Source organism: Canis lupus, chromosome 17, assembly GCF_003254725.2.
Source record: "Canis lupus dingo isolate Sandy chromosome 17, ASM325472v2, whole genome shotgun sequence".
NCBI lineage: Eukaryota > Metazoa > Chordata > Mammalia > Carnivora > Canidae > Canis > Canis lupus.
Genome location: NC_064259.1, coordinates 15,309,270 through 15,334,064, shown reverse-complemented (window position 1 = coordinate 15,334,064; position 24,795 = coordinate 15,309,270). Strand labels below are relative to the sequence as shown.

Here is a 24,795-nt window from a genome sequence, read left to right as displayed (position 1 = left end):
AACTCAAAGCTGTATTTATTGTGTAAGTAAGGAGATCAGGCACCATTCTTTTGAGCAAAGCAATTTGTAGATCTTCTGTAGAGTTTTGAGGTTATTTTTTATCTTAGGTTGAGTTGGTTGTTATGTTGGTTACAGAGGCAGAAACAGGATAATGTCAGCCACAGATTCACTGGAGTGAACCTGTCCATTGACTTTCATAACTCAAGACTATCACAGTTTTTTTACTTTGTTCACTGATACGAATTGTCACTGATGAATAAGGCAGTTTTTAAAACTCTACTTCTGATAGTTATCATGATGACCACAGAACAGTTAGTCTTTTCCTGAGAGTTTGGGACTTTTTTTTAATGCTTAAGACTTTAAGAAGTAAAAAAAATGTTAATTTCCAATTCTTATTTGATAGCTTAGTTAGACTGAAACTAAACTGTCACATTCAATAGTTTTTGCTCTAGATCTGTGTGTGATTCCTTAAAGGATGAACTGTTATGTTGGCATTTAACTGGATGTTAGTATGTAAAGTTCTGGTGTATCATATAGACAAAGCTATAGAATCAGAAGGAGCCCCTTTAAGAAATGTTAGTTTTGAGAGTACACACTCTAGGCATTCTGGACTTAGGCTTTCTAAGACCAGTGCTACCCAGTAGAAATATAATGTGAGCCAGATAATGCAATTTAAGTTTTTCATAGCTACATTATAAAAGTAAAAAACTGATGAAAATAATTTCAATATTTGATTTAGTTGGCATATCTAAAATACTATCATTTTAATATAATTTTAAATTATTAATAGCTCTTTTACATCCACTTGTTCCCCTCATGCAAAGTCTTCAAAATCCTATATATTGATATGGTACCTCTGAGATGTGATATAGCACATCTCAGTTCAGGCTACAGTTTTAAGTCTTCAGTAGCCACAAGTGGCTTCTGTCTACTGTTTTGGACAGAGAGATTCTGGGTGGACATCTGACTCTTGTTTTAGTAACATATTCTTCCTTCATAAATCCTGTTAATAGTTGTCATTTTAGATTGTGCTTAAACTATCTTCAGAAATCTATTTTACCTTTAAATTTTTTAATGCTTTTCACTTTAGTGATTCAGTCCATTGTACTGGGCTTTATTGGAGCCTCCAAAACAAAGTGAAACCGAGTTTAACTTTTTAAAATATTAAGTAGCTATACTAAAGTCATGTCAGTGGAATTTTAGGGCATCTTTGTTTTATCAGTCAGTAATCATGACATCTTATTCATCAGCTTAATGATGGGGCTTATTGTGTATAATGCTATTTCTCTCCTGGAAGTAAATGTTATCTTGAATAAAGTAGAATAGAGCAAGAACAATTCATTCTATTTTTCCTAGTTTGCTTTCCCATGTCTGTTTCCCTCTCTGATTCTATCACTTAGTTCTTTCTTGTCTTGACTCACTAGTTCCATTTTCCTAACTATATAAACACTGATGTTTCATTTGTTTTCATGTGATTTTCGGTGGTTTTGTGAGAATTGTGGCTAATTCTGTTTCAAATGTGAAGAATAGTTTTAGTAGAAACTTAATTAAAAATATTTTTAAATTCAAGATTTACAATTCAAATAACGCTTGCAGTAAGCTTGGTATCAGAATATTCCCTAGTTTTACATTATAGATTGCAAATAAAAAGATAAAAGTGTTTTTATTTTTGTAATTCTATTCAGTAGTCAGAAAATAACCTTAAGAGAATTTGAATTGAACCTAGTATATCATAGAGTTTTATGAAATTTAGTGTTCCCTAAATGTATTATGTGTTGGTCAGCATTAAATCTATAAACTGACATTCAGTAAATGTTGCATAGATGGCTGTGTCCTGTCAATTCATTGGTCCTCTTAACTTTAGCTTTACTATATCCATGAAGGCCACTGCTGTCACTCCTGAATATTTAATAATCATACTGAATGAGACTGTCCCCCTAATAGAACCAGAAACAAATGGTATGTAGCAGGTGTAAGTGGGTAGAGGATTATAAGGACATTTGCTCTAAGTCTTATACACTGCTCCCTTTTATGATCTATTGGTAACTGACCTCATTTATAAAATGTAAGTAACTTTTTCTTTGGGGGGTGGGGTGGGGTGTGGGGTTTAGGTCCAGCGGTGGTTCCACCTCAGTATTATGGTGTTCCGTGGGGGGTGTATCCAGCCAATTTATTTCAGCAACAAGCTGCAGCTGCGGCAAACAACACAGCAAATCAGCAAGCAGCATCACAAGCTCAGCCTGGACAGCAACAGGTATAGGCCTGCCTTCATTAAGTTAATGGAGTCTTTGAAATTCCATGAGTGCCTTGTTGTCAAGATCTGTGTCTTTTCATCTTCAATATGTAGTACAGTACCTAGTATATAATTGGTATAAAGTATTGATTTCATGGTTTTTTTTCCTAATTGGTATTATATGAATTTAAAGATTTGGATGTATTCCATTTCTACGTTTCTGTTATTGAAACCATCTTGAAATCTGTAGCGATTTTTTATTTTCTTTTCATCACCTCTTAAAGTATGCTAATTTATTTTCCTATCAAAATAGTTACCGCTTCATTTCCTTCTGGGCATTTAACTTACTATTTTAAATATTATATTATATATATATAACCAGAAAGAGTACTTTCTATTTTGGGTACTTTATATTTTTAAGGAAGATGAAAAAGTTGAAAGATGAAATATTTTCACTAAGGGTTATATTTAAAATCTTAAAATAGAAAATGTTTATTACAAAGGTCATTCTCCACCCCCCACCCTCCCACCGGGGCCGCTTTCCTGGAACTATTTTAATAAATGTAGAACAAAAAAAAATAATATATATATATAAAAAAACACTATGGATGATTCAGAATTCTGACAGTCAAATTCTTCATATTTATACCAAAGAAGCAACTTAATGATAAGTATAGTGTTATTTGGCAGTTAATTTTTATTCTAAATTTCCTTTATATACTTTAATACTATATTGATGTTTTGTTGAAGTTGTCCTTTGGCCTAGTCCTTGTAGATTATACCACAGCATCATTTAATTGTTTTTTAACCTATATCTTCTTTGGGGAAACATGAAAATATCATACTACCTGAACAATACACCTACATGTCAGGCCTACTTACATGAGTGATGTTAACAATGAATCCCCCTTGTACTGAATTGTTTATCTATTTTTGTGAAATTAATATGATCTAAGATTTTGCCATTCCCCTCTTTAAATAAATTTAATTTTTAATACTGCACTGGTAAGTTAAAGAGCACAAATACTAGAAATAATTTTTCCCAAAGGCCTTCTAGAATCTCCATGTTACTTAGTAGATTGTTCTAGTTGTCAAGAGCCAGTGATTGTTTTTTATTTGAAATATTTTGGTTTTTTTCATGTTAAATCAACATTTCATTGCGTATAAATATGTTCAAAGAATATCCAGAGACTGTCGTATGTAAAGAGTTGTCTGGGATAAATTTATTTATCTGTTATTTTATAATTCCATTTTTAAGGAAATCATTTGTCCTTTGTAGGTTCTCCGTGCTGGAGCAGGTCAGCGCCCTCTTACTCCCAATCAGGGCCAACAAGGGCAGCAGGCAGAATCGCTTGCAGCAGCAAATCCAACTTTGGCTTTTGGTCAGGGTCTTGCTACCGGCATGCCAGGTATATAGTTAGTTAATTGTAGAAACTTGCATAGGTTTAAAAATGTTAAATGTAGACACATTGAAGAGTGAAAAAAATCAAGAAATGTCTTAAAAGTCTTGCCTGCCTTTCAATAAGTTATTTAGAACTCAGATGCCAATAGTTGAAATCAGTACTATTTGTGAGAATTAATAACAGAGATGGCATACATGTACTAGAATTCTCTATACATCCATTTTTCCTTCATTGGTGTATGGGATAAAGCCATAGCATTTTCCCAACTTAACATAGCCCAGAATTACTGCTTCAAGAAATAAAATCAATTAATTAGAGTTGGCATGTAAAATAAAACCTCAGTTTGTCATTGCTGCAGAATAAGAAAGTCATTTAGTTAATATTGAAAAACTTGCAGCTTAATTTTTCCACTTTGAACATTTGTTCCATTGTGTTCAGCTCATTTGTAGTATTTTAAACTATTGTTATTTATAACCTGATAGTGTCTACTAAAATATGGCTATGAAAGCCTAATGCAAAGAAATTTATAAAAGTTCTTTCCCATTACCACAGCACAACTTTTAGAAAGGGCCAAAAATACATTTTTTTGGTGAAGTAGATTTTTATGAAACCAGATACAAAATTACTGCAAAATTACTTATACTGTAAAATTAATAATAATGGAAGGAAATTATTTTTCTTAATCCAATAAAAGCAGCACTTGTTATATTTTTTTAAAGTGAAATTTAAAACTACACTTGACTATCAATAGGTAATGAGTCACTTCCTGTTTCTTCATACTCCTAGACTCACTTTGTTTTTTAAGTATGCTGTTCTTTTACTTTTAGTCTATGAGTAGTTACTTCTATAACTGTATAGATTATTTATTAGTGAAATGTGTGTTCTGGTTTCCATTTAATTGTAATATAGTTAAATTTTCTATTCAAATCATTTAGGAAATGTGTTTAATGTATTGGAAAAAATTGTGAGGGTTTCTTTTATGTATTACATGCTGCTGAATACTTCTGTGTGTGTGTTTTTTTTTTTAAGGATTTCTTAATTGCGTTTATTCTATTTTTTTCTCATTTATTCTATTTTCTCTGAGATTCTAAGGTCTGATTTTATCATCTTGTCTAGCCCTCTGAATAAAGAGAAGATGTTAATACTGCGGTCCCTGAAGTACAAATAATAGAATGAGAGTGTTCTTGTAATTTTCTTTTTGTTCTTTTTCTTTCTTTCTTTCTTTTTTTTCCTTTACCACAGCTATGTACTGGCTTCAGGGAAGCTGCTTTCCTGGAGCCATTGTGGATTAGAGATCTTTGAAAATGTACTGTGAAGCTGAAGTTGTAGACACGTAGAGGGACATGAAGACAGGGCTAAAGGGAACTGAGCTGAGAGTTTATGGATGACACTGCTGAGATTACTCTGGGCTCCTCTTTCTATCCCTCCCTTCTTTTAAGGCTTGCCTTCATGATTCCTTTACAGTAACCCTAATATTAACTCAATAACAATTGCAAAATATGACCTCTCCTCCATTCTTACTTTTATCAGTTCTTTGTTGTATTTCATCATATTGACTATGTTCAACTCTCTACACTCCTCTCTACCATTTCACTACCTTCTCTGATACTTTATTCTCCTGGCTTTCCTACCTTTCTCATTGTTTCTTTTAATCAGTCTCCCTTTCCTCTGTGTAGATCCTTAAACATGGAAGATAGTCTGGCTTAGTGACTAGATGCTTTGGAGTCAAGTCTGCCAAATTGCTGTATCACTTAGTCATATGACCGTGACCAAGTTCACTTTTCTCTTTGAACTTAACTTTCAATATTGGAACAATAGATACTTTACTTTTTTTGTGTGTATGTGTGTGGGGCGGGAGTATCTACTTTCATCTTTTCAGCTATCATCTCTAGACCAGTAAACTATAAATCCATCTATATCTTGGATTCTTTTCTGAACACCTAACACATTTTTGCCTTTGTATCAGAATTACCATGTGTGTGTTCCAAGCACTCCTCAAACCGACAATGTCAAAAAAATGAACTCTGTCCTAGATTTATCTTATTATTGTTTACTTTATTTCACTACTATTTTTTACCCAACACCCACAAGTTTTATTTTCAACATTTACTAAGTTTAAGTTGTGCTAATATTTGATACATAAAATCTATCCACTTAACTATATGTACACATAATTCATATCCATAGTAATATTTTGAGTTTTATCTTTGAAACTAATTTCAATTTGAGTCAAACATTTCATTTTTTACAATAACCCTAATCTGTTGATGAGAATCTTCATTCCACCTGAGGTAAGGCATGTAATCCTGGGTACAGCTGGGATATGGTACTGGGATGGTCAGAACTGCCCCTAGCCCATACAGGCAGGATACCTTGGTACAACATAGAAAAGGAGCCACATCATCTGAGTAGACACAACCATAGTTCCATAAACTCAGCTTGATGAGTGGAGCCTGGTAGGACTTCAGCTCTCATTGGGTATCTCAGCCAGGTACCCTTCTACAGGGCATGACCTGCATGTTGGTGGCCATCCTAGAGGGGACTACTCGGTGGTACAAGCAGAAAGGGATGATCAGGCCACCTTTGTTCAGCTTTACTCCTTGCTCAGAAAGATGGTGTTAATATTTGCATGGCTGAGTTTGGTCAGATAGGAAGGGGTCTCTTTGAACCACTTATGTTGATTTAGCTGAAGAGAGAAGTCTCCATAGGTGACGAGAGAAGTCTCCTTGATGGAAGATCATTTTCATGTTCACATGTGCACATGCCTGTGTGACATGCAAGTGGACTTTCAAGGCTTAATCTTAAAATAACCCAGTGTTGATTCTTGACTCCTAAAAATTATGCTGTCAAGCTGGCTATAGGTGAGCTATGCAGTTTTCCTCCTTTAAATGTTCTTAGTCTTGAAGTACAAACTATAAGGAAAGCCTATTCCAAAACTATTAAGATGAATTCATTACTTGGAGCGGGAGCTCAAACATTGCTCTCAGAGCCTCGCTTTGGCCACTTTTACCTAGGAGTATTGCAGAGGGGTTGAGAGGAAGAGAGGAGCCAGCAAACAGTTTCTGTGTTGCACCCTTGCCCTGGACCAATGGGCCAGAGACACCCCCATCCAGGTGCCTCAGCAAGGCAAGTGCACTTGGTCCCATGCCCTCAAGGCTGTCCACTATCTCTTGAACTAGAAACTTTTGGTTTTAGCCTCAAAATCATATTTAACTCTTGATTTTCTTCTATGTTCCATGTTCAGTAACTCGTCAGTTCTTAATCATTCTGTCCCACATTCATTTGTTTTCTTTTTTTATTTTTTTTTTTTGTATGATAGTCACAGAGAGAGAGAGAGGCAGAGACATAGGCAGAGGGAGAAGCAGGCTCCATGCACCGGGAGCCCGACGTGGGACTCGATCCCGGGTCTCCAGGATCACGACCTGGGCCAAAGGCAGGCGCCAAACCGCTGCGCCACCCAGGGATCCCCATTCATTTGTTTTCATCTCTGCTATTCTTGTTTAGCCTCTTCCTTATCCTCCCACTAATTCGGCCTCTAATCTTTACGTCGTTTTCTTCTCCTTTTAGTTACATTTCAAAAATACAAGTTAGTTTATACCATTCTGGTTCTTAAGATTTTTAGTGATCTAGTCCCAAACTATGTAGTTGATAGTATCCTTCTATAATCCTACACTTTAATACACTAGATCATATACTGCCCCCCCCCCCACACACACACAAAATGCCTGTAGCCCTAGTTAATGACTTTTCAATTGACTTTTCCTAGGTATACATTTTAAACAAAATTGGGATATATAGAGTTTAACATTTTCCTTTCTTTAACATAGCTTTATAAACATTTTGTAATTAGCTTTGCTTCACATCCTTTAATATCCTTTCCACGAAGCCTTCCCTGGTCTTTCTTTCCTAGTGCTTTTTCATCAGTAATTACTCTTTTCCCTTCCTGTAGCACATAACTTGTACCTTTCTTTAGTACTTCCTTCTGCCTTGCATTTCATTTAGTTTTTTGTGCACTTACTCAATTCTGCACTTACTTTGCCATGTTTAAAAGTAGAAAATGAAAAAAATAAAAATAAAAATAAATAAAAAAAAATGAAAAAAAAATAAAAATAAAAGTAGAAAATGTCTTAGAATTTAAGTGGAACAGCTTTTTTTCTATTTCTCCTTGAAGGTCAGTTAGTAGATTGGTGTCGTGTCTTAAAGTGGCATCTTAGAATTAAGGAAATAGTACATTACCTCCTCTACTATGTTGTACAGTTCTTGAGTGTGGGGACCATTTCTTTTTTAAAGCCCTGTATCTTATTAGAGTCTCTCAGTAATAAAAAGATTGAGTAGAAATTAGAAACTTTTGAACTAAATGACAAGACCAAATGTCCATTGACTGATGAATGGATAAAGAAGATGTGATGTATACATACATGATGGAATATTACTCAGCCATCAGAAAGAATGAAATCTTGCCATTTGCAACCATGTAGATGGAGCTCGAGTTATTATGCTAAGGGAAATAAGTCAGAGAAAGACGTAACATATGATTTCACTTATGTGGAATTTAAGAAACAAAACAGATGAACCTAGAGGAAAGGAAAAAAGAGGAGAGGGAGGCAAACCATAAGAGAGACTCTTAATTATAGAGAACAAACTGAGGATGGGTGGAGGGATGGGTACTGAGGAAGGTGTGGAGGTTTTTTTGTTTTGTTTTGTTTTTGAGGAGGTGGGTGTTTGTTGATGAACTTCTGGGTATTACCTGTAAGTGATGAAGCACTTAAATGCTTCTCCTGAAACCAGTATTATACTATATGTTAACTAACTGGAATTTAAATTAAAAAATTGAAACATTAGGATCCCTGGGTGGTGCAGCGGTTTGGCGCCTGCCTTTAGCCCAGGGCGCGATCCTGGAGACCTGGGATCGAATCCCACGTCGGGCTCCTGGTGCATGAAGCCTGCTTCTCCCTCTGCTTGTGTCTCTGCCTCTCTCTCTCTCTCTCTCTTACTATCATAAATTTAAAAAAATTTTTAAAAAAGGTTTAAAAAATTGAAACATTAATAAAAGCCAGGAACTTAAATATTAAAAATAGAAATAAAAAGATAACTAAATTCAGATTGATTAGAAAGTCAAAATCATTCTATTGTAATGTTTCTTAGTCTTCATCTCTTTATAAAATCCACTTTAAAATTACAGATCCTTACAAATATCCAAATACTTTTAAAACAAAGACTCATAAAGATAATATGCTACATTTAAAAAATAATATAGGTGCCCCAGTGGCTCAAGTGATTAAGCGACTGCCTTTGACTCCATCATGATCCTGTAGTCCTGGGATTCAGCCAGGGTTGGGTTCCCTGCTGGGCTGGGAGGGGAGGGGAGGGGAGTCCTACTTCTTCCTCTCCCTCTGCTCTCCTCCTCGGTGCCAGCCCTGAGGGTCAGGTAGCAGTGGAAGAAGATACTTGCCATATGTTAAAATAGTGAAAGAGTTAGATACAACATAAAGAATTCTAAACAGGTGAGATAAGTCATCCCAATAGGAAAATGGGCAAAAGACTGGAACAAACCTCTCCTAAAAGAAAATCCAGATGCCCAGTTATATGGAAAGATGCTCATCCTCCTTAGTATGGGTAAAGAAAATCAAATACATAACATTACTTCTGCATATTTTCTGGATTAGCCAGATGTAAAAGTCTGAGAATATAAAGTGTTGTTAAAGTCACAGAGCAGGGGGGCCTGGGTGGCTCAGTGGTTGAGCATCTGCCTTTAGTTCAGGTCATGTTCCTGGGGTCCTGGAATTGAGTTCCTCATCAAGCTCCCTGCAGGGAGCCTGCTTTTCCCTCTGCCTATGTCTGTCTCTCATGAATAAATAAATAAAGTCTTTTTAAAAAATAATAAAGTCACAGAGCAGTGGAAACTAATACCAAATTAGTAAAAATGTAAATTGCACAGAGTGTCCACTCCTTTAATAGATATAGAGAAATATGTGCACTTAACAGACAAGGAAACACACACCAAAATGTTTATGGCAGTACTATTGGCAGTGTCCCCCAACAGGGACCAATATAAATGTAGAACAGATAAATGCATTGTGGTATCCATCCATTGAGGTGCTACACTATAATGGAAATGCGTATCTGTATACAACCACGTGAATGAATCATACATGAAAAATTTGAATCCAGGGCAGCCCGCCTTCAGCCCAGGGCCTGATCCTGGAGACCCGGGATCGAGTCCCACATCAGGCTCCCTGCATGGAGCCTGCTTCTCCCTCTGCCTGTGTCTCTGCCTCCCTCTCTGCATCTCTCTGTGTCTCTCATGGATAAATAAAATCTTTAAAAAAATTTTTTTTTTAAATCCAAACCAAATGATGGTTAAGGAGGGAGGCAGATATGGGTAGTAGGGTGGTATGTAACACAAAGAAAGAGGAGGTTTGGTAGAGCAGGGACGGACATATGAGAGGTAGGGTACTGAGCACTCTTCTGTTTCTTAACTTGGATGGTTATCATTTTTTTTGTTGTGGTAGTCTTTATACTGTACTTTTGAGTTTTGTACTCTTTATGTGTTTTATTTCACAATAACAGTAAATTTTTAAAGAAAGTATTGTGCTTTGCTAATAAAGTACCTTCTCTGTACTGTAAAGAAAAAATTAGAGTCAACATTCCCTTTCTCCCTGTGGCCCTTTTTGCAGCAGAACTCCTCAGAAGCATTGTCTGTACTTGTTTGTGGTTCTCCCATTCTTGACTCAATTCCTCACAGTTTGGCTTTCATCCCGCCGTAATGACTTCCATGTTGCTAAACCCATTGGTCAGTTCTCAACTCTTAATAGGTTTTAGCAGCATTTGACATTGTTGATCACTTAGCCTTCATTGAAATTCTTTTTTCTTTGGCCTGCCAAGAGACCACATTTTTCTAATTTCGTTCTAATTTCCTTTCCTTCTTTACTGGTTATTCCTTCGTAGTCTCTTCCCTGGTTCCTTCTCTCTCCAACCTCTTACTGTGAAGTACTCTGTCCATAGATTCCTTTTTCATTTTCTTGGTGATTTTATCCTTTATAGCTCTAGCCTGGACCTCTCTTCTAAAATTGAGATTTCTATATCCTATTTGGCATTTCCAGTTGGATATCTAATAATTTCTTCTCAGATTTATCACATTCATTCCGTGAGGAGAGGGTTTAGAAGCTCTGCATTCCCTCCTAGATTTTGCCCTATATGTCTTGCCCTCTGTCTAATTGGCTGGTCCTCCTAATTTATATTCATTTATAATGAAAGTATAATTGCAAAACAGAATACTGTAATTAAAAACATCCTTCGCATGTGAGAGTGTTGACCCAAGTGGTGAAGGTAGTTTTCAAACTTAAAGCTATCAGAGGTTGCCAGTGCCTTTTAGCAAATGAATGTCAGACTGTTGAACCTTATTCCTTGTTTGTCATGCCTTTCTCAACCTGACTTCTGGGAGGGGAAAAGCTTTCCTGCCTTAAAGTATCTCTTCTGTGTAGTTAACTTCTCTTTTGTGCATCTAGAATGGTACTTGTTATATACCGTCCTTGGTAGAATTGGCAAAATAGTCATATTTCTGTTCAAAATCGTTACTTTCTGTTCTGTAGTTAAGGACTCCCCACTGAGAAAGGCTGCTAAGAGTAAACTTTCCTAAATCATGCAAATTGTCACCTGCCTTGTACTTAAAGCTATAATAAAACTAATAATGCATGCATGATAGTTATCCAAACTTTAGCTCAAGAACCTTTACAAAAAGGTTGTGACCTTATGATTTTAAAGTATGTGTTTATATAATTTACATTTTTAAATGAATGCTTACAAATGAAAATCTATGGGGATGCTGGTAATGAAGCAGTTGGTTTAGAACTTTATTAAAATTGAATAATAAATATTTCTTACAGTGTTCTACCTCACATCCCCTAGTTTTCCCATCTTTCTTTCAGAACTAATAGGTAATATTTTTCAAGTATCAGTGCTTGAATGCTCTGGTTTCTCTTCAGATCATATAAAGTATCAGTGCTTGATAGTCTATAGTTTCTGTATCAAAGAAAGTACCTCATCATTCTGTGGTCCTTGAGTGGAAGGCATCTCTTAAAATTTAAAGAAAACATTTTTACTTACACTCTGTATTACATTTCCATATATTTAGTAAGTAATACTTTCTCAAATGTGTTTGCTTTTCATAACTACCTAAGGGTTTTATGTTAACAGTATATAATTATATTTTCTGGTTGATGAAAAACAAATAAAGGGGAAATAAACATGCATGTGTTCTATAATAAATGTCTTCATTAGTAAACATTTGTTTTAATATTGTCTAGGCTATCAAGTACTAGCTCCAACTGCCTATTATGATCAGACTGGTGCCTTGGTGGTTGGCCCTGGAGCAAGAACTGGCCTTGGAGCTCCAGTTCGTTTAATGGCTCCAGCACCTGTTTTAATTAGTTCAGCAGCAGCACAAGCTGGTAAGTTTAAGTGATGTTTTCAGGGATAATATTTTTTCTGGTGTTCTTTAAGATATTTTAAAAATAGAGAATAGTCTTTTGGATAGTTTCAAGAAGTATCTGAAATTTATTTTCCAGCAGCGGCCGCAGCAGCTGGAGGGACTGCAAATAGTCTTACAGGCAGCACAAATGGTCTTTTTCGGCCAATTGGCACTCAGCCACCACAGCAGCAGCAGCAGCAGCAGCCGCCAAGCACGAATCTGCAGTCTAATTCATTTTATGGGAGCACTTCTTTGACTAGTAGCTCCCAGAGCAGTTCTTTATTTTCTCACGGACCTGGCCAACCTGGAAGTACATCTCTTGGCTTTGGAAGCAGTAGCTCTTTGGGTGCTGCTATAGGCTCAGCCCTCAGTGGATTTGGTTCATCAGGTAAGTTGCCTTTTATCATGAGTGTACTCTTAAGTTTATATGAGGTATATATATGTTTTTGATAATAAGGTAAACATTAATAAGTAGCTTGTAGTGTAGAAAGGACAGGACTAAAATACTGGTTTGTTTAATTTTGTAGAAAAAGTCTACCTCCAGCACATCTTTTAAGTTTTATGAATGTTTTGCTCATTTCAAGCTGCCCATCTTTTACTCAGAATACATTTTCCCTTAGCTTTAAGAATAGTGTTCCTATAATTTTTGTTTTATTGAGGTTTGCTTACAGCAGTATATTTTAAGTTAATTATTAGCTCTTCTTTATTCTCTACATAATGTTGAGGAAGTAAATATTTTGCCATCTTAAATTTCTGGTGTTTTAAAGTAATAATTGTCTTTGTGTGCTTATTAGATGGTTTATTCTTATTAAATGTTAGTAGCTCATTATGATTTTCTTTAGTTTGTATAATATATAAAAATAAAATATAATGAAATGTTCTAAACAGAAGCCCCTAAGAAACTACTAGTATGCTTATCTTTTAGGTTAAACAATGTGGCCTTTATCACTCAAAATTAATTTAAAAGCGTGTTTCTTCCCATATCTTAGTTTCATATATAATACTTAAAATTTTAAATTTGAAATAGCTTTACAAAATAATTTCCCCACACAAACTGATTTTGTAACTGAGGAACCACTAGGTGAAATCAGAAGAGGCCCACATTAACTCCCTATTGACATACTTTGTTATTCTCTGAGGTTTCCAGGGTATTCAGGAAATATTAGGGGAAAAACAACTTACCCAGTTTTATTGATATATTTTATTGTCACCCTTTTCTTCATGAGAGGCAGGGCAAGTTTTTCAGACTTCAGGTGATTTTTCTATTTCTGTAAAGTCTTAGAATCTTTAATACCTGCTTCTCATCTGTTTTCCCACCGCCTTAAATTGTATGCTTTTCTGGTGTGGAAAATGTCAAAACTGACATGAGCCAGTCCTTTTTTTTTTTTTTCTTTTTTTCTTTTCTTTTCTTTTTTTTTTTTTTTTTTTGAGCCAGTCATTTTTAAGTGTTTGCTGGTTTTCTAAGGAAAGATCTTTTGAATTTGAACATTCATATTTATAAGAGGAATGGGCTAAAACATTTATAAACTTTCAGATGCAAAATGCTTTTTTGTTATAGTGAAGTGCAACACGGAAATAATCACTGTTACTGAACACAAAGTTACCTAAAGAATGGGCACAAGAACTTCTGAGGGAATATCTAATGAACATGAAGACTCTTCAGGCCTTTAATTTTCCTATTTGAGTTTTTCATTCCTTTTGGAGTTCAGTATTTTTATCCCTACCCAAGCACTCCCATAGGACTCAGTTTTTTGTTTCTAATACGGTCGACAAGCATTTTCCCCAAATAATCCCAACATGCTGAAGGAAACTGAAAGAACATATAATTTTTAAAAGATAAACTTTGTAGAAATAACTAGTTTCTAAACTAGAGATTCTAGACTCTAAATAATTCAGGAAAAACAAGAGCTTTGATACATCTCCTGTTCCCTTTTCTAATAAAATATGTCACTGATGGTCTGGAATAGATTTGTAGGCCCCCTTACCCAGTTCTTTCAAATTCCCATTTGTCTCTTAGTTGTTAAGATCATTCCCCCCAGCATTCAGGAACTGGTTGGCGTGAACATTTTGTTCCCTACAAATGTTTACTGCAAAAGCCTCTTTCCCAAAAACTGATCTTCTTCATGCCTCCCTTATTTATAATCATGCTTATGCAATTCTCACTACGAGTCTAGGTGGCTCTGTTTACTTTGCTTCAGAGGGCATTGGCAGTTGCCACTCCTGAATGCCAAGACATAGCCTCTTGAACATTTCATGAGAGTTCATTCAAGTGTGATACGTTTACCCTTAAAACAAGTCTACCCGTTACCATTTCATAAGATGGCAATCCCATACCTATATGAAGTCTAAAATGATAGTATAGTTATGTGCACATATGTGGAACCAACACAGTCATTCTCTTACCTATATAATAAAGTTATTAACACTTATCAGTGTTAAATACCCCAGCTTATAACAGTCAGCTAGGAAACTTAGCTATCAATATAGTAATTAAATCTTCCTTTCTATGACCCATTATTTAGAAAGTGTTGTAACAATTGAAAGCTTGTAATTTAACATTTTATACACAGGTGACATGATTAGCAACTCCACTGTTGGTCTAACCTTTTAGGTATTTTAGGTATATTTTGTTTCATATTTATAATCACACTGTTGCAGATAACTTAGGCATATAGTAAAGGTTAAAGAGCCAGATTTTTAAGGTTTAAAATAAAACTATTTCTGAAATACTTTTAAATGTTTGGCTTGGCTTTTCCTTTTTGGAGGAAAATAAAATTGTATGTGTCAAAACTGTGGGGGTTTTTTTGTTTTGTTTTGTTTTTTGTTTTTGTTTTTGTTTTTTTTTTGGTTATTTGCCAGGGGAATGACAGTGCTATTGCTCTCATTATTGAGCCTTTGTCTTTTTCCTTGTCAATTAAATTGTTTTCTGAAATAAATAGGAATTTTAAATATAGCCATATTCTAGAACAATCACTTTGACAGTGTCCTTTTAAATTAGCATAGTTAATGTAGCATATGTTGACAATTTTGCCAAAAGCAACTTTAAGAAGAGGTATTTTTGCATTAGTGTTTGCATTTGGTTTTGCTATTAAAGTGCATATGCTTATGTAGTACTTCTCTATTACATGATACCTTAAAATGTGCAATTTTCAATAAAACATACGATCAGTCTTTCAGAAACCACACTGGCTGGTTTAAAAGGTTGACTTGTGTTTTAATATTTTGCCTCATACAGTTATGTGAGCCTAGTATTTTTCCTTTATGAGAATCTGGAATTTGGCAAAACCAGAATAATTATTTTCTATCTTATAAGCTTAACTTGGTCTACCATGTGCTCTGCTTAATTTTTCTCTTAATTTTTCATTATACCCTAATGACCTACTTATAATTGACTTGTGATTAGAAAACCAAGACCTAATAGAAACTTTAAAATTCTCCTGAAAAAGGTTACCATATTGGTCCGAATATAGAGCTTGTTTAAAAATTTGACAGGTTAAGAAACATAATAATGAAATTACCTTAGGTATAAAAGGCATTCAGTTTAAGGTGAGGGGTGGATGTCTGTGTTTAGAAATTGGGAAGAAGCACTTGAAAATGTGGCCTCTAAGTGAGACTTAAGAATTGGGAGTTTTGGACAGCCCTTTTAAACCCTTGGTAAAGAAGTGGATTATCCAGATGTGTTGAATAACAGATCTTGGGTTATTTTTTTTTGAGCGTGGACCGGTACAAGGGAACGAGATTCTACCATTGTTTTATGATTTTGCAGAGTACAAAAGGAAAAAGGGTTAGAAGGTTGAACTTGGGATTAAGTAGAAAGAATTTAGTATGTAGTTCAGTTAGAAATGTAAAATGAAAGAATCGTATATTATCTGAGAAAAAAAAGGCTTACCAGTCTTCACTTGAATAAGGGCCTCATAAAACCAGTAGTAGAATCTTAGGAATGGAAGATCCCGAGGGGTAAGCGAAAGTATGTCTTTGATGTGATAATAGTAATGAGAGCTATTACTTTTCTAAAAGGAGTCTAGTTTTTCATATCTGTTTTGTAACTTAGTTGTTGAAGGATAGGGAGAATGTGTAGTGTGAAAAGTACAGAGAAGTTAGTTGTTATCTGTTATTTCACAACTGACATATTCGGGCCAATATGGACTTAAAAGACCATGGTTTGAACATAAGCTAGACGCTAAATTAAATATGAATGGTGAGGGAAATGTATTAATAATCTGTTAGTGTAATCCTTTCTGGACATTGAGTTGAAGTCTAAGAACCTGATTCCAGAGATTAGGACACTACAAAAATTTAACCTTAATGGAATTTAATCTCTAGCGTCTCCTAAAGCAGACACCTTACAATTCCAGGGTTTATAAATCATACCAGGGTATTAAAGCACAGTAATCATATGTGTCGATGGTAAATATGTGTGAAATAATAAACATATGAGTGCTCTGTTAAGTATTTGGTTACTTTATTGGGGTGCATTTATACCCTTTTATGATTAATAAGTTAGTTTATATAGTTATCACAGTAATTATCTTCTTCATAATGTTTCTAAAAATAATTATTGTGATCACTTCTGTTATTTCCCAGCAAGAGTTGGGGATAGGTTTTATTCAGTTAACACTGTATGTAATTAGGGTTTTTTTTATTTCTTCTTCAGTTGGCAGTTCTGCAAGTAGTAGTGCCACAAGGAGAGAGTCTCTATCTACTAGCTCTGACTTGTACAAAAGATCTAGTAGCAGCCTAGCACCCATAGGGCAACCATTTTACAATAGTCTGGGATTTTCCTCCTCTCCAAGTCCAATAGGCATGCCTCTGCCAAGCCAAACTCCAGGACATTCACTTACGCCACCGCCATCACTTTCATCACATGGATCCTCATCCAGTTTGCATTTAGGTAAAAAAAAAAAACCAAAACCCTTTTTATTTGTATGTATACATGTAAGTGTGTTTGTGTGTGTGTTTATAATATATGTAAAATATTTAATGTTGGATAAAACATGCCAAATTGCTTTTGCTTTTAGATATTTAGCCTTTCGAAAAAGTTCTACTTTCGTGAAAATTCAAAGTGAGGGTCTAATGTACAGTAAGGTAAAGACCCCTATTGTATCTTATGTTCCTTTTATGAAATACAGTGGTGTGTTTTTTCTTGTCTGTGCTTTTGATTTGTGTGTGTTTTAGATCATCTGAAAAGTCAACTGTTTAAACATGATAGTAAAAGAAATTTCACTGTCGAAAGTTTTTGCACACCTAAAGGAAAGCATTAGTCACATATTTACTGAACTTCAAATAGTTTAGTACAATGGTTTTTGCTTTGGCCTTTGAATCCTGGCCATTTTACTAAAGGTTGTATCAGGGTATATGAATTTAGTATGTTTGTGAGTTAGAGTCTTAGGGGTTTGGTCCATATACTCTTACTTTTGAATATGTCATTAGTTTAAGAAAAAAATGTTTTAGGCTTCTTATACCCTTGAATTTGGAGCATTTAGACCTTTTGTTTATATCTGTATGTTAAAATTGCTACCTACCCCAAGATTATTGAATTGGTGGTTACCTTTTTCCCTCTCCAGGAAGTATTTGTTGATGTAGTTAAACAGAATATTTTGAAGAGATTTTTGGGTATCAGAGGCTGTATATGAATCCCAGTCTCTTCAAGGAAAGTATTTCATTAAAATTAGATTTTGAATTTTTGTAATTTTAGTTAACTCCATTAAAACAGATTCTCTTTTTGATTTTCATGTGCTTGGAAAAATTTAAATCAGCTTGTGATTTAAAAAGTAATGTTGCTGTTGTTAGCAAATATAAGTCAGTGATTATATTTGACACACACACCCCCATCATAAGGGTGTAGCTCTTTTTTCCTAAAGCTCATTAATACGTAAGTGTCCATGTAACAAAGAGCTCTTTTGCAGTGATCATTGTTTAGATATATGTCAGTGTGAAGTGGCCTGGAGTTTTAGACGCTTGTCCTGTGCTCAGAATTCTGGGTCCTTGGTCTTTTGTGGATATTAAATATATACAACTAATTAATTTATTTGGGTGGGATCCTAGTATCTGTACTGCATTATTTGTGTAAACTTACCAGTTTTTAGCCTCATACCTTCCTTCGTTTATCATCTTTTCTTGGTCATAGGAACTGCTCAGTTCCTGATCTCTATTTCTACTCAGACCCCCTCCCTCCCACCAACCCCCATGTGTAAGACATGCCTTTGAAACTTTGAAATGACACAAAAATTTGGTATATAATAAGCCTAAGAATAGGTCTCTCATAATAGTTTTGTGTTTTGTTCAAAATTATATTTGTCATGTCCTGTCCTCACATAGGTAAGTTCCAGATCAGATTCCTGTCAACCGTTACTACTTCTGAGTGCTTTAGAGCCTGTAAAAATGGCATTAATTATTCTACATAGCTTGCTTAGAAATTAGAATATAGATGAATTTTTAGATGTCTCTATAATTAAGCAGCAATCAAGATATTTTTCTTCAGACTCAAAGAACCCAGCTGTGAAGATGCTTACAGAAGAAATTCTTGTCAGTTATGAGAACTAATTAATCATCGCTTGGGCCATTAATACTTTATAGCCTGATACTTTTGTACCCAGAGTTAAACTACTTAGTTTAGCTTCAGCTGGAAATGTGATCTTTTTAATATATCTCTGATTGGAATTATCTGTAGATGATTTCCTTTAGTGACCTCCCAGTTTCTTTTAGTTTTAGTTGTATGACAGGCAGTGTTGTTAACAAGGACCGGGTAGACCTGCCAGTTTGGAATAATTTAATAGATTTCATACATATACTCTTTACATGGTGTTCATGGAAGTAATCTATTTGCTTTCACCTGATTGAATCACAATACAAGACTTCCATGCTCTCTGCTCTAAGAAAACAGTTTAAATTGCCTATCCTTTAAGTGGATTTCTTCATGAATCAGGTTATCAAGGCAGCTAATTTAGAAAATACTTATGGAAATGAATTTGCATATCCATTTTTAGAAATGATCTCACTCAGCTCACATATTGAGAATATAGTATCGTGAGATAGGAATTAGTTCTCAGTTTCATTAGAATTGGTTGGAATTAATTAATTCCAGGTTATTGTCTTGTGAGAATTTCAGACGGGTAACCATTATAATTATTGATAGGCCCTCCTGATACCTACATTCTTAAAGTATTGAATGACACACTTTTTTTTCTTTTTTAAACCAGCTCTCCCTTTGTTAGTTATTTGATTCACAGAAAGGGCCTAATAGCAACATTTTGTGCTTCTGTCTTTCCAAAAAAGATGTTTTAGTTTTAAAAATAGTTGTCATTTGGTTAACATAAGTATTTTCTTTTCTTCTTTTTTTAAAGATTTTATTTATTCATGAGAGGCAGAGAGAGAGAGGCAGAGACACACAGGCAGAGGGAGAAGCAGGCTCCATGCAGGGAGACCAATGTGGGACTTGATCCCGCGACTCCAGGATCACACCGTAGGCTGAAGGCAGACGCTTAACCGCTGAGCCACCCAGTCGTCCCAAAATAAGTATTTTCAACTCATGAATACTAGTTACTTTTTCGTTAAAGAACAAATATTTCAATTGATAGGTATTGGTTCATTTTTTATAAACTAAAATATTTCTGATTTACAACCCTGTTACTTTTTTAATATATTGGGAGTCAAAAACAAAGTTTTTTCCATTTCCTAGTACAAAATTTCTTAACAGATAAAAGATTCCTTTTTAAAAAACAAAACCACAGTATCATCATCTTTTAAAATTAATAATTTCTCACTATTTTGTTTTCCCTAATTACCTTAAATGTCTTTTTATGGGTCCCAATAAGGCCCCATATATTGCATTTGTTTGATATGCCCTTTAATCTGGAGCCACTTCCCCATTCTCTTTTTTCTTTCCATTTATTTATTGAAGAAACTTTGTCCTATTGAATCTCCCACATTCCTAACTTTGCCAATTGCTCCCCCACGGTAGTATTGAATGTGCTTCTCTATTCCTCATATTTCTTATAAAACGGAATTAAATCTAGAAGTGTGGTCTTATTGTTTGTTTTTGTTGTTTTTGACAAAATAAGTTCGGTATTCTCCCTGTTGCACCATATCAGAAAACACACCTCTGGTTGTCTCCATTGTGAGCTTGTCAGCCTGATCCACCTAATGGTGTAGCAGCCTAGAATTGAGCATTTTTTTCAGATGTTGCAAAGTGCTGATACTCTAATTCTGTCATATCTTCAGCAGTTATTAGCTGGAAGTTTTCTATAAAAAAGAACTCATCATTGTGAGGTTACCCTGGAATATAATATAGTTCATATAGGAGTCGGAATAATGCTTGATTTCTTTAACTTTATTTTCTAACTTTGAGAATGAGTTGATGCCCTGGCAATTTCTGTATGTAATTCATGTTTTGTTTTGTTTTTATCATTGTTACCTGTAAATTGATAGCTTTTAGGGTACTTGATAGGTTTTAGCTCATTGCAGTCTGAGAAACTTCAATTTTATACCTTCTTTTTGATCCCTTAAATTTCACCATCTAAGGTACCTGGCTTTCAGCTCAGGTCATGATCCCAGGGTCGGGGCACCATGTCTGGGCTCCCTGATAAGTGGGAAATCTGCCCCTCCTGGGTTTCTCTGCCCCTTCCTGGCTCATGGTCTCTGGCTTGCTCTCTTTCAAGTAAATAAATAAAATTTTTAAAATTACCTTTTGCCATTTGGAACCCTTCAGATTGGCTCCCATTTGACTACAACTTTTTTTTAAAGCAGCATTTAAATACTGAGAATCAGAGAAACAAATGGGAACGAAGAAGGAAAGAGAAGGAATTTTAAATTAATGGTTTTTGGGCAGCCCCAGTGGCTCAGCAGTTTAGCGCCGTCTTCAGCCCAGGGCGTGATCCTGGAGACCTGGAATCGAATCCCGTGTCAGGCTCTCTGCATGGAGCCTGCTTCTCCCTCTGCCTGTGTCTCTGCCTGCCGCCCCCCCCCCCCCTTGTGTGTGTGTGTCTCTCATGAATAAATAAATAAAAATCTTTTAAAAAATTAATGGCTTATCTTGAAATACAAAAAGCAGGGTTATAGTCTGGGTTTCAGGTGAAGTGTTCAGCTTTAAGTGAATTAATTTTCTCATATTATCTTGATCTATTAGGGATGGAGGAAATTATCTACCTGCAACTGTTTCTGTAATCATTCTCTGATAGAATTCAGGATCTAATTTTCCCCCCCTTTTTTTAAGATTTTATTTATTTATTCATGAGAGGCAGAGAGAGAGAGGCAGAGACACAGGCAGAGGGAGAAGCAGGCTCCTTGCAGGGAGCCTGATGTGGGATTCGATCCTGAGTTTCTCTGATCACACCCTGGGCTGAAGGCGGCACTAAACCGCTGAGCCACCCGGGCTACCCTCTTTTTCCTTTTTAAATAAAATTTTAAAATATGCTAGTGATTTCTTATTTAATCTTTATGCTCACATAGTAATTAGATTGATAAGGCATTTCCCAGTCATAAAGCAACATTCTGTATTTTTATTTAACTTAGAACTTGACGAACTAATGGCTTATTCCTTGTACCTCTTCATTTTTGTATATGTGCTGCCAAAGTGAGCACTGTACTTCTTCATTTTTGAACTGGCTTATATTTTTCTTAAGAAAAAAGGTACCTAAAAAGTGTAATTCAGGCTTTGAGCTTAGTGAAATTAGCTTATTAAAAGGTGGCTATCAGTTCTGACAATTCACTAATATCTTATATTCAGTAATTTGCTTCTTATGGATTAGAAAATTTTATAACCTATTTTCTAATCACAGAAAATTTTATGTTAAAAATAGGCAGAATAAAACTGTTAGTATCATTTTTCCTATTAAGTAGAAGTTAACATCTGTTACAATTGCTGAACTTTGGCAGATTGTGTCATCTTCTTTTAGAATGAAATGTTTAAAAATTAAAACAGGGTGGCCCAGGTGGCTCAGTGGTTTAGTGCCTGCCTTCAGCCCAGGGTGTGATCCTGGAGACTCCGGATTGAGTCCCACGTCAGGCTCCCTGCATGGACCCTGCTTCTCCCTCTGCCTGTGTCTTTGCCTGCCCCCCCAACCCCGTCTCTCATGAATAAATAAAATTTAAAAATAAATAAATAAAAATTAAAACAGATATGACCAAATCGGTTGTAAGGCAGTGTGCAGTTTTTCTGAATGTCATATGGTCCTTACAGCAGAAAAACAGAATAAATTATTTTGAAGCTTTCATTGAAGGTACTCCCTATAATTGAATAGCATTTGAATAGTTTTCTAATGCACCTTCATATGCATTATTTCATTTCATCCTAATTGTTAATGTAGACTGGCTGAGCAATATGGCCATCAAAGATAGAAAAGCATAGTTCTTATGAGCCCAGGAGAATTGCCCAAACCAGTAAATGATGCACCATTTGACTCTTGCTACTATGCATGATTTTTCTATTATGCTATTCTATAATAAATTGAACAGTTTTATAAAGTGTATAAACAACAGTATTCTAATCAGCCTCCAAAACTGTGTACCTCACAGTGGCATAGGTCATATATTTTTATTTTTTATTTATTTTTTTAAAAGTTTTATTTATTTGTGAGAGACACACACACACAGAGAGGCAGAGACACAGGCAGAGGGAAGAAGCAGGCTCCATGCGGGGAGCCCAACGTGGGACTCCATCCCAGGTCTCCAGAATCACACCCTGGGCCAAAGGTGGCGCCAAACCACTGGGCCACTGGGGCTGCCCAAGTTATATATTTTTAAAGTTGTATTTAAGATTACTAAACTTACTAGAGCCCTTTCTCTCATTTCAGTTATTCTTGAGAAAGCCCAAATATATTAACTACTCCATGAAATAAAAATAGTGTTAATCATAAAGCAGGCAACCTAGAAATTGGCTATAGGACAGCATACCCAGCTCTCAACAGAGTATTATTTACAGGTTCTTGTGGTGATGTATATTAAAGCACCACTTCACAGCCTTGGTGTGTCTAAAAGTCATTTATTGATTGATATGAAATACGCTGTGAAGAAAAATCCAAAATTCTATTATTACTCATATGGAGATGCATATGATTATAAGATACAATCTTTATTTCATTTCTGTATACAAATTTATTGATCTTAGTTCTAGTTTGGAGTTACAGTGATTCATTTTTTTGTCCTTATGTTTTATTATCTGTGACTTTATGGTTCTAATGACTGGATATTTTCACCAGTTCAGTTAAGGTAGTCTCAGATTTAGAACTAGCAAATACTTGATGATCTAAGTCAGTGGTTCAGCTTCAGAATGAATCACTGGGAGCACTCAACAAGTGTGAGGAAGTGAGCAATTTGGAAATGTGTGGCAACAGTTTTTGCTTATCACAGTGATTGTAGGGATTCTATTGACGTTCAGTATCCATATGCTAAACTTCTCATAACAAAAAAGAATTTTATCCCACTTAAATATCCAGTAGTGCCCACAGGGAGAGAGACACCTCAGAAGAAAATAATTCATATTTTACACACGACCTTATCCAGTTCACATTTCTTTTTTTACTCATAGTTACTGGATTCCTTGAGTGTTCTTGGGAATCTTTGACCTTGTCCTCCATCATCTCCCTAATGCCTTTTTTCTTTTCTCCTACCATCTTTCCTTCCATTTATCTGAACTCTGCTTGCCAGTGTATATTTTAAAGTTTGGAAGTGATAAAAGTTTATAGATGAGAGGAAATGAAAGAAAGTCTATTGCCGTTTTGTATATGTTTTTATTTTTTGAATTATTTTTTGGTAATGTGTTTTTAAATGCTTTTCCCTCCTTGATATGAAGTGTGCAAATAGGAGCTTATTCTTTAATTTTGCTGATTGTATATCATTATTCTCTGTGATCTTACTGTTTTTATTTTTTGGCCCTATCTTCACATTTCCATTTCAGTTCCCCACTCAATTATTTCTCTACCCTTTTCTTTTTACTGAGATCAAGTAAATCTTCATGTGCCTCAAAAATTCGTTTAATTTCTCAAGATTTCACCTAGAATTTACATCATTACATTATTTATACACTAAGCAATGTACATTAAGTAAACATAAGATCAAAAATATACCTCTTAAAATACATGCAGATGTACTTTACGAGAGATCTGTAGCTTTAGGTAAGTAATCTTTAAAAATGAAGACAGTGTGTGTCTCATGGGATAACACTGAAAAATAACTTACATACCGAGAGTATTTTCATATGCGAAGGTTTCCTTATAATGTATCCAGGGATAGGTCCAATGGAAGAAGGGCAAGATCTTTACACTGTAAACTCTAAACCACTGACAGAAGTTAAATAAGTCAATTAAATGGATAGGCATACTGTATTTGGGGATTGAGAGAGTCTGTTATAAAGACATTGCCTTTCTTCAGGTTGATGTATAGATTCAGCACAGTCTCAAGAATTTTTCCGGTTTTTTAAAGAAATTGACAAGCTGATTTTAATATTATAAATGGAAAGACCAAGCCAAGAATAGTCCAGACAATCTTGAAGAACCAAGTTAATACCAAATTCGTTAAAAACTTACAGTAATTAAAATTGTGGTATTGGCACAAGAATAAGTAAACCAGTGAAATAGAATAGTGGATCCAGAAATAGACCTACTCATTTAGTTACCTGATTTGTGGCCCCCTTACCACTCTGGTATATTTGTGAAGGATGGTCTTTCTAGTAAATTGGACTGGAGCAATTAAAT

The 24,795-nt window shown here is 35.1% G+C and overlaps 1 protein-coding gene across 15 annotated transcripts in view; it reads left to right on the top strand.

Moving 5' to 3' along the window:
• PUM2 (pumilio RNA binding family member 2) overlaps nucleotides 1–24,795 on the top strand; it is a 95,669-nt gene that overhangs the window by 46,568 nt on the left and 24,306 nt on the right. For 9 of the 15 annotated variants that reach the window (XM_025454568.3, XM_025454570.3, XM_025454572.3 and 6 more), the window contains 5 exons: nucleotides 2,112–2,254; nucleotides 3,513–3,642; nucleotides 11,943–12,086; nucleotides 12,204–12,494; nucleotides 16,761–16,997. In XM_025454568.3, the coding sequence (XP_025310353.1) occupies nucleotides 2,112–2,254; nucleotides 3,513–3,642; nucleotides 11,943–12,086; nucleotides 12,204–12,494; nucleotides 16,761–16,997 (945 nt within the window). The remainder of the gene's footprint in view (nucleotides 1–2,111; nucleotides 2,255–3,512; nucleotides 3,643–11,942; nucleotides 12,087–12,203; nucleotides 12,495–16,760; nucleotides 16,998–24,795) is intronic. The other 6 variants (XM_049096198.1, XM_025454571.3, XM_035700414.2 and 3 more) reach the window with 3 other exon arrangements.